The sequence below is a fragment of the Theropithecus gelada genome, chromosome 4 (assembly GCF_003255815.1).
Source record: "Theropithecus gelada isolate Dixy chromosome 4, Tgel_1.0, whole genome shotgun sequence".
NCBI lineage: Eukaryota > Metazoa > Chordata > Mammalia > Primates > Cercopithecidae > Theropithecus > Theropithecus gelada.
The window spans coordinates 37,867,747-37,880,888 of record NC_037671.1 but is presented as its reverse complement, the minus strand read 5'-3'; the positions used below and the strand labels follow the sequence as shown (position 1 = coordinate 37,880,888).

The 13,142-nt window shown below is 42.8% G+C and overlaps 1 protein-coding gene across 4 annotated transcripts in view; it reads left to right on the top strand.

Moving 5' to 3' along the window:
* FKBP5 (FK506 binding protein 5) overlaps nt 1-11,744 on the top strand; it is a 153,996-nt gene extending 142,252 nt beyond the window's left edge. For all 4 annotated transcript variants that reach the window (XM_025382064.1, XM_025382066.1, XM_025382063.1 and 1 more), the window contains 3 exons: nt 4,881-5,066; nt 8,115-8,354; nt 9,408-11,744. In XM_025382064.1, coding sequence (XP_025237849.1) covers nt 4,881-5,066; nt 8,115-8,354; nt 9,408-9,515 — 534 coding nt within the window. In that variant the 3' untranslated portion in view covers nt 9,516-11,744. The remainder of the gene's footprint in view (nt 1-4,880; nt 5,067-8,114; nt 8,355-9,407) is intronic.
* The last annotated feature ends 1,398 nt before the right edge of the window (nt 11,745-13,142 follow it).

Here is a 13,142-nt window from a genome sequence, read left to right as displayed (position 1 = left end):
AAAAAAAAAAAAAAAAAAAAAAAAAAAAAAAAAAGAAATAATGTTATGAAGCCATGTGTCATATAGCTGTGTTCTGAATATATACAGAGAGATGGCCAGAATTAGTAATCAGTAGCGGAAAGCAATGAGTGTCTGTACAGTTACTTAACTTTGTTGCTTATTAGCATCACAACTGCAAGAGTGATACTATTATGAACCTTCTTAAAATTACCAATCTTTGGATACAAATCTGGATCAGCAGTCACACATACGGAACAAATTATTTTTAGCATGGAATTTGATAGGCAAAATCTTTCAAAACATTAGTCCATTGGGGAAAAATTAATGAAAGGTTCAAAACCACTGACCTAAGATTTTTCTCCCAGAATGTCTCTGAACATTTTGTACCACTAAAAACTTCCCTGGAGGCACCTTTATAATTATAGGTAAAAGATCCCAGCAGTAGTCCTAGCTTTAGCTTCAAAATGGTTAGTAGATAGTTTCCTGTACATATTCCCTTCCCAACTTTCGGGGAAGGTTTCCAGCTGCCATACTGCCCTCCCCGGCCTTGTCGCTCCAGGGTGTCTGACTCGGCATGTTATGCATTTGCACAGAGTCTAGATGTGTAGGTGAGAGCAGAGATGGGCTGAACTAAAAATCTATATTTCATGCCATCTGCATCTTGGAATTCTGTTTCCATTGATCTGTTGGTTTGGTTTATACCTAAATGGGTAAAGCCTGTCTCCTGAGTAGGGTTGAATTGTACTCAGCTTTTAAGTGGGAATGATTTTGCCATTGAAGATGTAAAATCCTCATTTCAACCTCTGACTACCAAAGAGAAGAAAAATAGAGAACTCTTTATTTGGTTCTGAAAATAATTATTAAGTACAGGTAACAGCATAATATTAAGCCAGGCATTGTGCAAGCCAGTTAAACAGACAGAGTTTTTGTGTGTTCTGCAGGACAGGAGCATTAACTCACACCTGGTCAGTGTTTTGTTTTTTTTTTTTTTCTGACTTGGCAGCAGAGTGGCAAGAAGGCTAAGGACACTGAAGTGATGTGGGATTCTTGCGCCCCCTTGTGCTTCTCCTGGAAAGAAACATTTCTAAAACAAACTAGTTGAGGAGAATCGTTCAACCTCTGAACTCTTCAGATAAATCGGGCTTTGCTATATTTTCACCACCCTTGCTCTTCCAAGATACCAGTAGTGTGATTTAGAAATAAGCCATTTATGACTCTAGAATTTGAGATTTTAAAAAATTCCTAAGAGGAGTCCACCCTCTTTTATCTCTTCTTTTAGTGCAGAATTTTTCAACCTCGGTACTATCAACATTTGGAGTGGGATAATTCTCGGTTGTGTGGGGCTGTCTTGTGCATTGTAGAATATTTAGCAGCATTCCTGGCCTCTGCCCATTAGATGCCAGTAGCATCCTACCCAGTTATGACAACTAAAAATGCCTCCAGACCTGCCAGGTGTTCCCTGGGAGGGCAAAATCACCCCCTGGTTGAGAACTGCTTTAGTACCTCAGAAGCAGGGAGTACAAGACAGATTTTTCGCTCATTGGAAGTTCAAGTCTAAATAAAGTTACATGATATATATGCAAGAGCTTTCAAAGAATTTAAATGCCCTATAAATGTAAAGGAACTATTAAGAAGTCTAATACCTGTTTTTTGGTGTTTTGTTTTACCATAGCCTTCTACCATTCTGATTATTCAGAACTTACTGAAATGATAAGATCTAGGTTTTTGTCCTCCCTGGCTCTTCTTTTCTTTCCCTACATAATGTATTAGGAGATAATCAGAAAAGTTAATAGGTACATTAGAGATGGAGGAGGAGAGAGGATGAAGAAATGAGGCATGACAGGGGAAATGCCTGTCCTTCCCATCTCATCTCAATGAAACAGCACCTTTCATTCCCACCCACACGTTTTTGCTCCCAATGATAGCAAAAGGTTTTGTTGTTGGTATTGTTTCTAAAGAGAGACAGGGTCTTACTCTATCACCCAGGCTGGATTGCAGTGGCACAAGCATAGCTAACTGCAGCTTCGAACTCCTGGACTCAAGAGATCCTCCTGCCTCAGCTTCCCAAAGTGCTGGGACTACAGACGTGAGCCACCACACCACTTCAGAAAAAGTTTTGTTTCCATACTTACATTCCTTTGATTTCAATATTTACTCAACAAACCTTTATTAAAGACCTCTTGGTGCTAAACCCTGAATATTCCAAAAGGGAGAGGAGAATGCTGCCTGTCCTCAAAGACCAGCAAGAGAATAGGCAGTGACAGAAAGAAAATTTCGACCTGAAACTGGTGAGGACTTTATTCTTATTTTTTTGTAGCATCCAAAAAAGGAGGGGGTAGGCCTAAGGCTATGACAAAATGTAAGTATTGTCTTAGTCAGCTTGGGCTGCCACAGCAAAATACCTACACTGGGTGGCTTCAACAACAGGAATTTACTTCTGGAGACTGTAAGTCCAAGATCAAGGTGTTAGCAGGGTCGGTGCCTGGGGAGGGCCTCTCCTCTGGTTCCTTGTAGCTCCCTTCTTGCTGTGACCTCACGTGGCCTTTCCACGTGCACATGAGTGGAGAGAGGGCAGAGGGCAGCCAGCACCGTGTTTCTTCTTGTAAAGGCTCTAATCCCATCATGAGGCCCCACCCTCATGACCACATCTAACCTAATTCCCTCCCTAAACGCTCCATCTGCAGATGTCACATTGGGGGTGAGGGCTTCAACATAGGAATTTGGGATGGGGGACACAATTTAGTCCATAGCAAATCTAATGTCCTCAAGAATTTCAGCATTTATAATAAAATGCCCTGGGTCCTTATGAATAACCTGTATCACACATTTCTGAGGCAGAGAGGGTGACAGTCTTTGATTTTAGTGCCAGTCTCCTCTCTCCTAAGCGAGTGACTTGGGAAGAAGGATGTTCGAGGATGTAGCCTGGCCCTCATTCACACCCAGGCCCTCCAGCTGGAACAGGTCTGCCCCATCTTCATCACCAGAAAATCTACACCGGGGCTTCCTTTCTACAGGCAGAGCGCGTTTCTTATGTCACCCGCTTTAAGTCCTGTGTCACAGGAGCATCCTTTTACACCTGCTCTATGGTTTTTCTCTTACTCAGAGTCCTTGGGGGAGGGTTGGAGTATTTGTGGGGAGAGACAACGCGGCGGTGAGATGTACACGCTGCTTTGACGGTAGTAAATCCTAGTAACATAGTCTTAACACTGTTGGTCAGGCATTGAATTTAATGTCCTAATAGGTCTGGCTGCTCCTCTGCCATCTGGCAAGGTGTGTCCTCTGTGGTTTTGAGCTTATCGCCTCCTCAAAGGAGAGTCCCCAGTTGCACTCCTGTTTCTATTTGCGTGTTTACCAGCGATCCCCCAGTTCTTTCATTCATCTTAAATCTCAGTGAACACATTGTCTCAGCCCTAGAGGGGTTTTGTTTTGTTTTTGAGAAGGAGTCTCGCTCTGTCACCCAAGCTGGAGTGCAAGTGGCATGATCTCAGCTCACTGCAACCTCTGCCTCCTGGGTTCAAGCGATTCTCGTGCCTCAGCCTCCTAAGTAACTGGAATTACAGGCATGTGCCACCACACCTGGCTCATTTTTGTATTTTTAATAGAGAAGAGGTTTCACCATGTTGGCCAGGCTGGTCTCGAACTCCTGGCCTCAAGTGATCCGCCGGCCTTGGCCTCCCAAAGTGCTGGGATTACAGGTATGAGCCACCGCGCCCGGCCCCCAGAGTTTCTTATATGAGCATGCATATATATATGTATATATAATTTATTGATGTGATTGTTAAAATTGTTAGAATTCTAATTCTAATCAGGTAAGAACAAAAATATGAGTAGGAGAAAGATTTTTCTCACATAGCTGAAAGACCTTTCTGATGTATATTGTTTTGTAGTTGTGATTTATGTTGTATGCTACTATCCAACTATTTGTATTCCCATTGCCTATAGATGGGTCAGAAACTACAGTTTGCTGGCCAAATCTGGTCTCTGCCTGTTTTTGTAAGTACAGTTTAACTGAAACACAGCTGCACCTATTGATTTACATACTGTCTAGAGCAACTTTTGCACTATGAATGACAAGAGTTTAGTAGTTGCAACAGAGATTGGTTCAAATAAGATTGGCTGTGTTTGGAACTAGCACTTGCCAGAATGTAGTATTTGCTGTGAAGTGCTGAAGAGAAAAGTAACTTCCTCTTTTTTTTAGTGGCATGGTCTAAAACTGCTCACAGTCCTTTTGAAAGACTAAAGAATAGGCCAGGAGCAGTGGCTCATGCCTGTAATCCCAGCACTTTGGGAGGCCAAGACAGGCAGATCATGAGGTCAGGAGTTCGAGACCAGCCTGGCCAACATAGTGAAACCCTGTCTCTACTAAAAATACGAAAAACTTAGCTGGGCGTGGTGGTGGCCACCTGTAGTCCCAGCTACTCAGGAGGCTGAGGCAGGAGAATCGCTTGAACCCGGGAGGCGGAGGTTGCAGTGAGCTGAGATCACGCCATTGCACTCCAGCCCTGGAGACAGTCGAGACTTTGTCTCAAAAAAAAAAAAACACCAAAGAATATTGGCATCAAAGAACGTAGCCCAGAAGCCTTGCTCTACTACACCAAAGGATAGTACAACCGTAGTACTCTGGCTGTACTACGCCAAAGGGACGGATGGAAATGCTGGAGAGAAGCACTAGACAGTGCTCAGGCACTGCCCCAAACCAGCTCACAGGCCACCGAGGCCTCCAAGGGAGTGGGAAAGGCACCTGGAGAGCCACCTCCAGAAGGAAAGAAAGAAACCAGCTGTACCAGGGTTTGCTGGAGGGGTTGCTTCCCTTTGAGGATTTGCTTTTCTTTTGTACACCCTCAAGACCGAGTACAAGTAATGACACTTTTTTCTCCTAGGGAGGCAAATACATGCAGGCGGTGATTCAGTATGGGAAGATAGTATCCTGGTTAGAGATGGAATATGGTTTATCAGAAAAGGAATCAAAAGCTTCTGAATCATTTCTGCTTGCTGCCTTTCTGAACCTGGCCATGTGCTACCTGAAGCTTAGAGAATACACCAAAGCTGTCGAATGCTGTGACAAGGTAACGCTGTGTCTCCTGTGAGATAGACTTGAGATATTCCAGATCTTTTCTCCATCTCTGTCTTTTGCTTCCTCTCAGCCAAAGATTGAAGGATTTTTCATTTTGCTTTGTTTATTTGAATGTTTGGGATTATTTGTTTCTCAGTATGAATTGGGAAATTGAGCAAGATTTTTATTATAGCCAGACTTTTATGATACCTAGGACTGTTTGTCATAATGCATTCTGAAGAAAAGTTTTGATTAAAATTAAATAATTTTTATCCGTGACCTTCCTTATAACTGTAGTATGTATATCAGAGTAGATGTATAACTTCTCAGGTTCAGTTTAATAAGAGCAGATTTAACTTAAGCTTTTCTGGACTTTAACAGACTGCAACTGTTCATATAAAGCATATATGTAGGTCAATTTTTATTATAATCATTTATTCACTGATATGCATAAATAATTTGAAAGGTCCACAGAGCATCAGCAGCCTTTTCATTTTTACATTTGTCTTATTAATACTCTCTTTGGTCTTTGAGTGCTTACACACAGTAATAACAATGGTTTATCATCTGTATCGTTATGTGTCATTCTGATATACACCAGCTGATACTATTTTAGGTATCTGGTCTCAGGGTGAACAGTGTATATTATACTGTGGGTAAAAGTAAAAACTAATCATTGGATGTATCTTAAAGGTAGACATAAAAGGAAAAGAAAAACAAGGCAACTATTTTGTACATTCTTTGTGAGATTATTTTTTAATTTTGTGGATCAGTGTTTCCTATCGCATCCTGTCTCCCAAGACCGGTTATTAATTTTATACATATTTTTTCATTTTTTTCATACACAGTGGAGAGAGAGAGTGTGTGTGTGTTTTCTGTTTTAGAGACAAGGTGTTGCTATTTTGCCCAGGCTGGTGTGCAGTGGCTATTCATAGGCATGAACATAATGCACTACAGCCTCAAACTCTCAGGCCCAAGCTGTCCTCCCACCTCAGCCTCCTGAGTAGCTGGGATTACAAGTGCATGCCACTACACCCTGCTAATTTTTAAGTTTATTTTTGTAGAGATGGGTGTCTTCCAAAGAGCTGGGATTAAAGTTGTGAGGTATCACACCCAGCACAGCCTTGACTACATTATTTGTCTGTCTTCTATTGACAGAAGCAGTCATATAGCATCACTGTTAACCCTATTTTTGGCAATAGGAAGCCTGTTCTCCTTTCTTCTTTTTTTTTTTCTTTTGGAGATGGAGTCTTTCTCTGTTACCCAGGCTGGAGTGCAATGGCACAATCTTGGCTCACTGCAGCCTCCACCTCCCGAGTTCAAGCGATTCTCCTGCCTCAGCCTCCCAAGTAGCTGGGACCACAGATGCCCACCACCACGCCTGGCTAATTTTTGTATTTTTAGTAGAGACAGCGTTTCACCATGTTGGCCCGGCTGGTCTCGAACTCCTGACCTCAGGTGATTTGCTGCCTCAGCTTCCCAAAGTGCTGGGATTACAGGTGTGAGCCACCACACCCCAGCAATTTTCTTTTAGCTTTGTTGATTATATCATTCTCTTTAAAGAAGGTTTTAATGTTTATGTAGTCAAATTTATCTTCTCCTTTCTAGTTAGAAAAGACTTCCCCACACCAAGATTATAAAAATAACTGATAGGCCGGGCGCGGTGGCTCAAGCCTGTAATCCCAGCACTTTGGGAGGCCGAGACGGGCGGATCACGAGGTCAGGAGATCGAGACCATCCTGGCTAACACGGTGAAACCCCGTCTCTACTAAAAAAATACAAAAAACCAGCCGGGCGAGGTGGCGGGCGCCTGTAGTCCCAGCTACTCGGGAGGCTGAGGCAGGAGAATGGTGTGAACCCGGGAGGGGGAGCTTGCAGTGAGCGGAGATCGCGCCACTGCACTCCAGCCTGGGTGACAGAGCGAGACTCCATCTCAAAAAATAAAAATAACTGAGGCCAGGCACAGTGGTTTACACCTGTGACCTGTAACCCCCAGACTTTCGGAGGCTAAGGCGAGAGGATTGCCTGAGCCCAGGAGGTAGAGGCTGCAGTGAGCTGCGATTGAGGCACTGCCCTCCAGCCGGGGCAACAGAGTGAGATTCTGCCTCAAAAAAATAATTAGATTTTAAATATCTTAAAATATAAAACAATAGAAACATTTTATGGTTTTTTATATGTAAATATGATTGATCTAGAATTTATTTTTATGCTTACAATATGAGGTTAGAATTTTTTTTTTTTTTGGAGACAGAGTCTTACTCTGTCACCCACGCTGGAGTGCAGTGGCATGATCTCGGCCCACTCCAACCTCCGCCTCCCTGGTTCAAGCAGTTCTGCTTCGGCCTCCCAACTAGCTGGGATTACAGTCGCGTGCCACCATGCCTGGCTAATTTTTGTATTTTCAACAGAGACAAGATTTCGCCATGTTGGCCAGGCTGGTCTTGAACTCCTTATCTCAGGTGATCCACCTGCTTCAGCCTCCCAAAGTACTGGGATTACAGGCATGAGCTACTGCACTCAGCCTTAACTCTTATTTTCTACGTGGATAGCTGCTGTCCTGGCCCCATTTATTTTAAAGTTAACTCTCCACTGATTCATATTACCACCCTTGTCATTTTCAAACGTTTTTATATGCAGACACGTGACTGTTTCTGAATGATTCGTTCTGTTTCACTGAGCTGTTTGTCCACATACTAGTAACCACACTGTCTTAATTTCAGTAGTTTTAAAGTTTGTCTTTTTCTCTGGTAGGACAATGCCTCTTAGTTTTTTCTTTTTTCCCATTTTTTTCCAGCCATTCTTGGGCACTTACTTGTTCCAATGAACTTTAAAATGAACTTATCAAGAGCCCCCTCTCAAATCTCCTTGGTATCTTTCTAGAAATTGCATTAAATGCAGAAAATAATTTGGGTAGTAAATTTTGATCAGTAGTATATAATTATCTTGAGCCCCATTTTTTAAATACACTTTTTCCATCTCCTTTGGCAAGAGAACTTTGGTAAGCTGTTTGCTGAATTTATTAAAATTCATCCTTTCTAAAATATAAACCATCTATTCCTAGGCCCTTGGACTGGACAGTGCCAATGAGAAAGGCTTGTATAGGAGGGGTGAAGCCCAGCTGCTCATGAACGAGTTTGAGTCAGCCAAGGGTGACTTTGAGAAAGTGCTGGAAGTAAACCCCCAGAATAAGGCTGCAAGACTGCAGATCTCCATGTGCCAGAAAAAGGCCAAGGAGCACAACGAGCGGGACCGCAGGATATACGCCAACATGTTCAAGAAGTTTGCAGAGCAGGATGCCAAGGTGTGTGCAGAGCCCGCTGATTGCAGGTGGATCAAGAGCCTGCCATGCCCCTTTGATTTTAGGGGACAGGAACAGTTAACCCAAGAGGCTCAAGAGTAGGAAAAACGATTTCCAATCTGATCTGAGGCTGAGGATGCTTTGGATCCAAAGGTTGAGTAGGGCAGTTCTAGTCACCAAAGGCACACGTCGTGAGAGATGAGAAAAGTAAATTCCCTTCAGATGTATTAGATTGGTTCAAAAGTAATTGTGGATTTTACCATTACTTTCAATGGTAAAAACAGCAATTTTGCACCAACTCCCCACCCCCAAGTTAGAATCTCACTCTGTCACCCAGACTAGAGTGCAGTGGTGCTGTCATGGCTCACTGCAGCCTTGACTTCCCTGGTTCAAGTGATCCTCCCACCTCAGCCTCCTGAGTAGCTGGGACAAGCACACCACCACACCCGGCTAATTTTTTTTTATTTTTTGTAAAGATAGGGTTTCACTTTGTTGCCCAGGCTGGTCTCGAACCCCTGGCTTCAAGGAATCCTCCTACTTTGGTCTCCCAAAGTGCTGGGATTATAGACATGAGCCACCATGCCTGGCCCTTTTGTCATTTTTGAAAAATTGTAAATCCATCAGGATTTTTTTTTTTTTCCAAGTAATACTTCCTCATTAAGACTTCTGATTTTCCTAGGAAATGGGATGTTATAGGAGCCCCAACATCACGCCTGTTATCTTGAGGGTTGGCAGCCAGGCTGGCAAGTGTGGCAGGAGAGGTCTGTCTGGAGAGAGGGCGGCCTCCCTACAGCATAGTTGGCACTCTGGTCCAGTCCCCAGTCTCCAGGAATGCCCAGACTTCATTATCTCACAGCTGTCCTGTGTGTCAACCAAAGAAAGGTGAAGCTCCCACTCTAACTATTGGTAGCACAGCACTGACCTACCCAGCTGGATAACCTAGAGAAGATCGTTGCAATACCCTTGTGTTTGGGACCTGATACACAGTCTGGAGGAGCCAGGAATTATTTCACTTCTTTTTTCTCTGACCTTCTTGATTGCTTATTTCTTCCTTAGGAAGAGGCCAATAAAGCGATGGGCAAGAAGACTTCAGAAGGGGTCACTAATGAAAAAGGAACAGACAGTCCAGCAGCGGAAGAAGAGAAAGCTGAGGGCCACGTATGACGCCACGCCAAGGAGGGAAGAGTCCCAATGAACTCGGCCCCCTCCTCAATGGGCTTTCCCCCAACTCAGGACTGAACAGTGTTTAATGTAAAGTTTGTTATAGTCTATGTGATTCTGGAAGCAAATGGCAAAACCAGTAGCTTCCCAAAAACAGCCCCCCTGCTGCTGCCCGGAGGGTTCACTGAGGGGTGGCATGGGACCACTCCAGGTGGAACAAACAGAAATGACTGTGGTGTGGAGGGAGTGAGCCAGCAGCTTAAGTCCAGCTCATTTCAGTTTCTATCAACCTTCAGTATCTAATTCAGGGTCCCTTGAGATCATCCTAACAATGTGGGGCTGTTAGGTTTTACCTTTGAACTTTAATAGCACTGCAGAAACCTTTAAAAAAATGCGTCATGAATTTCTTCTTTCCTACAGTTGGGTAGGGTAGGGGAAGGAGGATGAGCTTGTTTTTTTTTAAATGACTGAAGTGCTATAAATGTCATCTGTTGCATTTTTAACCAACAGAACCCACAGTAGAGGGGTCTCATGTCTCCCCAGTTCCACGGCAGTGTCACAGACGTGAAAGCCAGAACCTCAGAGGCCACTTGCTTGCTGACTTAGCCACCCCCCAAAGTCCCCTCCTCAGCCAGCCTCCTTGTGAGAGTGGGTTTCTCCCGCACGCAGCCTGTCCCTGGGGGAGTAATTCTGTCATTCCTAAAACACCTTCAGCAATGATAATGAGCAGATGAGAGTTTCTGGATTACCTTTTCCTATTTTCGATGAAGTTCTGAGATACTGAAATACGAAAAGAGCAGTCAGAATTGTGCTTTTTTTCCCTCCTCTATTCCTTTAGGAAATCATATTCAATACACAGTACTTCCTCCCAGCATTGCTACTGTTCAGCTGCTTCTTTCATTCTAATCCTTGCTATTAAGAATTTAAGACTTGTTCTTACAATATTTTTGACCTGGAGTGGATCTATTTACATAACCATTTAGGATCCATGCAGCTTTTTTTGTCTTTTTAAGATTATTGGCTCATAAGCATATGTATACTGGTTTATGGAACTTTATTTACACTCCTCTATCATGCAAAAAAAATTTGACTTTTTAGTACTAAGCTTAATTTTTAAAAAACAAAATCTATAGGGTTGACAAATAAGTAGTTGCTCTTCTCTGGTAGGGGTTTCACCCTCAGGTTTGACACACAGTTGCTCGCTTTTCCTGCCCTGTCAAGCTTCTCTGTTCTGGCGTGAGTTGTGAAAGAGCTGCAGACAGCTTCCCATGCCGGGACCCAGCCAGCAGCCTCAATCTCCAGTACTTGAGCTGAGCATTGAACTAGGGCAAGGCTTAAAATAAATGTGTACATGTAGTTGAATTTCAGTCCTTACGGGTAAAGATTGAGCATGGCTCTCTATTCCATCAGCCTAAGAAATACTCATGGGAATGCATTTGGCAACCCAAGGAACCATTTGCTTAAACCTGGAACATCTCACTTTTTTAAATCCTAAAAAACACTGGCAGTTATATTTTAAATTAGTTTTTATTTTTATGGTGGTTTTATCAAAAGACTTTTATTATTAGATTAGGACCCCCTTAAAACCTAAAAATCAAGTTATTACCTTTTATAATACTTCTCCACGGAATGAATGGAATCAATTTGTGAGTTTTTTCCTTTAATTATAACTAAAATCCCTCTAATTTCTCATTTATGCTTTTGTCTTTTTTATGAAATATTTCTTTTAAAAGCCCCAGTCTCACCTACGAAATATGAAGAGCAAACGTTGATTTTGCTTACTTGTCAAACTGTTTGGAAAGCTCTGTAGAGTATGGTTCCAGTGAGGCCAAGATTGAAATTTGATACTAAAAAGGCCACCTAGCTTTTTGCAGATAACAAACAAGAAAGCTATTCCAAGACTCAGATGGTGCCAGCTGTCTCTCACGTGTGTATTATGCTTCACCAGGGGGAACTGGCAAGTGTGTGTGTGGGGAGGGAAAGGGTGTGTGAGTGGTTCTGAGCAAATAACTACAGGGTGCCCATCACCACTCAAGAAGACACTTCACGTATTCTGGTATCAAATTCAGTCATCTTAAACAATTTGTGTAGAAGTCCACAGGCATCTTTCAACCTTTTAGGCTGCATATGGATTGCCAAGTCAGCATATGATGAATTAAAGACTTTTTTTTTAAATCATTTAGATGCACTTTTTTGTGTGTTCTTTAAATAAATCCAAAAAAACAAATGTGACTTCCCATTGTTTTTGGTTTTGCTTAAGTGATTTTCAGGGAAAGCTATATTGGTTAAAAAACCATGGTGGGGGCCAACTTGAAGAAATTAGACATCAGAGAGGTCAGGCTTGGTGGCTCATGCTTGTAATCCCAGCACTTTGGGAGGCTGAGGCAGGTACATCACCTGAGGTCAGGAGTTCGAGACCAGCCTGGCCAATGTGGTAAAACCCCATCTCTACTAAAAATATAAAAATTAGCCAGGTCTGATGGTGCACACCTGTAATCCCAGCTACTTGGGAGCCTGAGGCAGGAGAATTACTTGAACCTGGGAGGTGGAAATTGCAGTCAGCTGAGATTGTGCCATTGCACTCTGGCCTGGGTGACAGAGACTCGGTCTCAAAAAAAATAAAAAATAAGAAAATTGGCAATGGACAGTATCGTCCTACACTTTGCTCTAAGGTGCACCTGAAACCAACATTGGGGTGAAAGTGGCGGAACAATGCATCATTGCTAAAAAGAACCAAGTAATCAGAAAAATAAAAGGGTTCTTTTTTTTCATTAGCCAGTGGATATTTCACCTTTTTAAGCTGATTTTAAGGTAGGTTCAATTTGCAAAATAAAATTTAACTGTGCCCTTTAATATATGAAACATAAGTAAGCATATCTCAAGTGGTGGTCTGTATTGAGCGTCCATTTTCTTTCTTAAGTAGCATGTATCATCAGTACCCATCATCACAGACTCTCAAGGCCTAATATACATATACTGCAAATCCTAATTTTCACACTGCAAAAGAAAGTGGTATGGTGCTGGAAAGGTACTTAGACCTCTGAGGTCTACAGACAGGTTGATGCAGGTTCTAGTCACCCTTTATTCCCTCTGAATTATTGGCTTCATCTCTGGATTTGAATTATATTTCTCCCTCCTGGCTGTTAAATTGTTTGGTGATGAAATAAATTCCTAGCTGGGTGCAGTGGCTTGTGCTTATAACCCTAGCACTTTGGGAGGCCAAGGTGGGCAGGTCGCTTGAGCCCAGGAGTTCGAGACCAGCCTGGGCAACATGGCAAGACCCTCTCTCTACAAAAAGTACAAAAATTAGACGTGATGGTTTGCACCTTTAGGCCCAGTTACAGGCTGAGGTGGGAGGATCACTTGAGCCCTGGGAAGTTGGGGCTGCCGTGAGCCATGATCACGCCACTGCCCTCCAGCCTGGGTGACAGAGCAAGACCCTATCTCAACAGTAATAAATTCCCTTTATTTGCATGCTTTTTTTTCTAAGAAAATAATTATCACCCTAGGGACCTTGAGGATGAGCCAGAGAAGATTCCTGGCTGTAAATTTGTATCTCAGTAATTCAGAGGCAGCCTGCACAACCTCCAAACATGAGGACTGCCAGTGAAGGGCTTTGTCTAGACTCAC